General features: G+C 62.5%; 1 protein-coding gene across 1 annotated transcript in view; it reads left to right on the top strand.

Moving 5' to 3' along the window:
* Window positions 1-1,909, top strand: part of LOC103087660 (ephexin-1) — a 13,604-nt gene that overhangs the window by 8,451 nt on the left and 3,244 nt on the right. Inside the window, exons 6-7 of the mRNA XM_007462770.1 lie at window positions 971-1,134; window positions 1,608-1,763. Of these exons, the coding sequence (XP_007462832.1) occupies window positions 971-1,134; window positions 1,608-1,763 (320 nt within the window). The remainder of the gene's footprint in view (window positions 1-970; window positions 1,135-1,607; window positions 1,764-1,909) is intronic.

The following is a 1,909-nucleotide window of genomic DNA, read 5'->3' as shown; positions in this document are numbered from 1 at the left end:
CATCACTCGCACTACCGCCTGAACCATCCCCCCGCCCTCCACCCCCGTCTGTAGAGAAGTTGTCTTGCACAAAACCAGCCCCTGGTGCCAAAACGGTTGGGGACCGCTGGCCTAGACGGTCTCCTGCAGGGAGTCGGGAGCTGCCTGCTCTCACTTACTGGCTGTGTGACCTTGTTCAGTCAGCTCAGATAAAGAGTGTGACATGGACTGTTCCAGGGATTCTTAAATGTGGGCGATTTGAAAATCTGACGGAAGTTACCGACCTTTCCCCCAACTTTGTGTAAAGCTTCAGGCATTAGTGACCCTAAGGGCCCCGAGGACTTGGGTTTCTGGGGTTTTGGGCACATGAGCACACAGTACCTACCGAGGGTCCCTGAGGTCATGCTAGGTTTGGGAGCTGAGCCCCAGCTGAGGACGCAGACCTCTGGGCCCCCCACATAGCTCCACCTGCAGGCCGTGTGCTGGGTGCTGGGTGCTGGGTGCCTGCCCCAGAGCCACAGTGTGGAGACCTGCTGGCCCAGTCTCCTCGCCCTGTGGGACACAGTTCTCCCCTCTCTCCTGTGAACTTGGCCTCTCTTCTGATCCCGCATCACACAGTAGTAGGAGGATGACAACACACACACACACACACAGGCACCACGTGTACACACTCACACGTGAGTACAGACACAGGACACATGGACACACTTAGACGTGAGCACACATACGTAAAAGCACACGCAGATACATAGACAACAGACAGACACACATCTGCCCACTCAGGCACACGTGCGCATGCACACACACATGCCCTTCCCGTGTTTGCCCAGCACCCATCTGTCCCTCCCACCAGCGCCACGCGTGTCCTGGGCCCAGTGCGGGCCTCACACACCGTTGCTCGCGGTCATCACTCCAGTCAGAGCGCGAGGGGAGCCTGGGGCGGGGGGCGCGGAGGGGCACAGCCCTTCTGATGCTGTCCCCCCTCACGCAGTCGGTGCCCATCATCTCCCACTCCCGCTGGCTGCTGAAGCAGGGCGAGCTGCAGCAGATGTCAGGCCCCAAGACATCCCGGACCCTGCGGACCAAGAAACTCTTCCAGGAAATTTACCTCTTCCTCTTCAACGACCTGCTGGTGATCTGCCGGCAGATTCCGGGGTGAGCGGCAGGCAGGAGGGATGGGGAGTCACCATGGCCTGGGGGCAGCGGGTATGGTGCTGGGAAGTAGCCCAGGCCCTGGATCCGCTTTGAAGGCCTGCTCCGTTCTGGTCCAGCCTTGGGCCTTCGGGCAGGTGTATTTCAATGCCCTGAGCTTCCGTTTCCCCTCCGTCTAGCGGGGGCTGTACCCCTAAGGACGTGGAGAGTCCAGCTCAGTGCCTGACACCTGGGGCGGGCTCGGCAGAGCGGCCCCTGCCGTGTCATGGGTGCCGACCCCTCGTCCGCCGTACACACTGTGGAGCGCGGGGGCTGGGGGTGAGGGGGACAGGCGGTCAGGTGGGGGGCTTCCGGAAGGAGGTGAGGAGTGGCAGCAGAGGGGCCGGCCTCGCTGGCCAGGGTATAGCGTTTCCTGGAAATCCGAGCCGCCGCCTCCTCGGGACTGATGTGCCTCTGCTGCCACCCTCGGTCCCCAGAGACAAGTACCAGGTGTTTGACTCGGCCCCGCGGGGCCTGCTGCGAGTGGAGGAGCTGGAGGACCAGGGCCAGACGCTGGCCAACGTCTTCATCCTGCGGCTGCTCGAGAATGCGGACGACCGGGAGGCCACCTACATGCTGAAGGCGTCCTCTCAGTGAGTGCCCAGCGCCGCTGTCGCCTGCCCGGGTGGAGCGAGGCTCCAGGCTTGGGACACCACCGCCCTGTTCCTGTCCTTCCTCCCCCCAGGCGCTGCCGGGAGGGTTTCTGTGCAGTGTTAGCGTCAGGGTGTGTGTGTGTGTG

This window comes from Lipotes vexillifer, unplaced genomic scaffold (assembly GCF_000442215.2).
Source record: "Lipotes vexillifer unplaced genomic scaffold, Lipotes_vexillifer_v1.1 scaffold860, whole genome shotgun sequence".
Lineage (NCBI taxonomy): Eukaryota > Metazoa > Chordata > Mammalia > Artiodactyla > Lipotidae > Lipotes > Lipotes vexillifer.
Note: the sequence above shows the minus strand (reverse complement) of the source record. Positions and strands in the feature narration are given on the sequence as shown.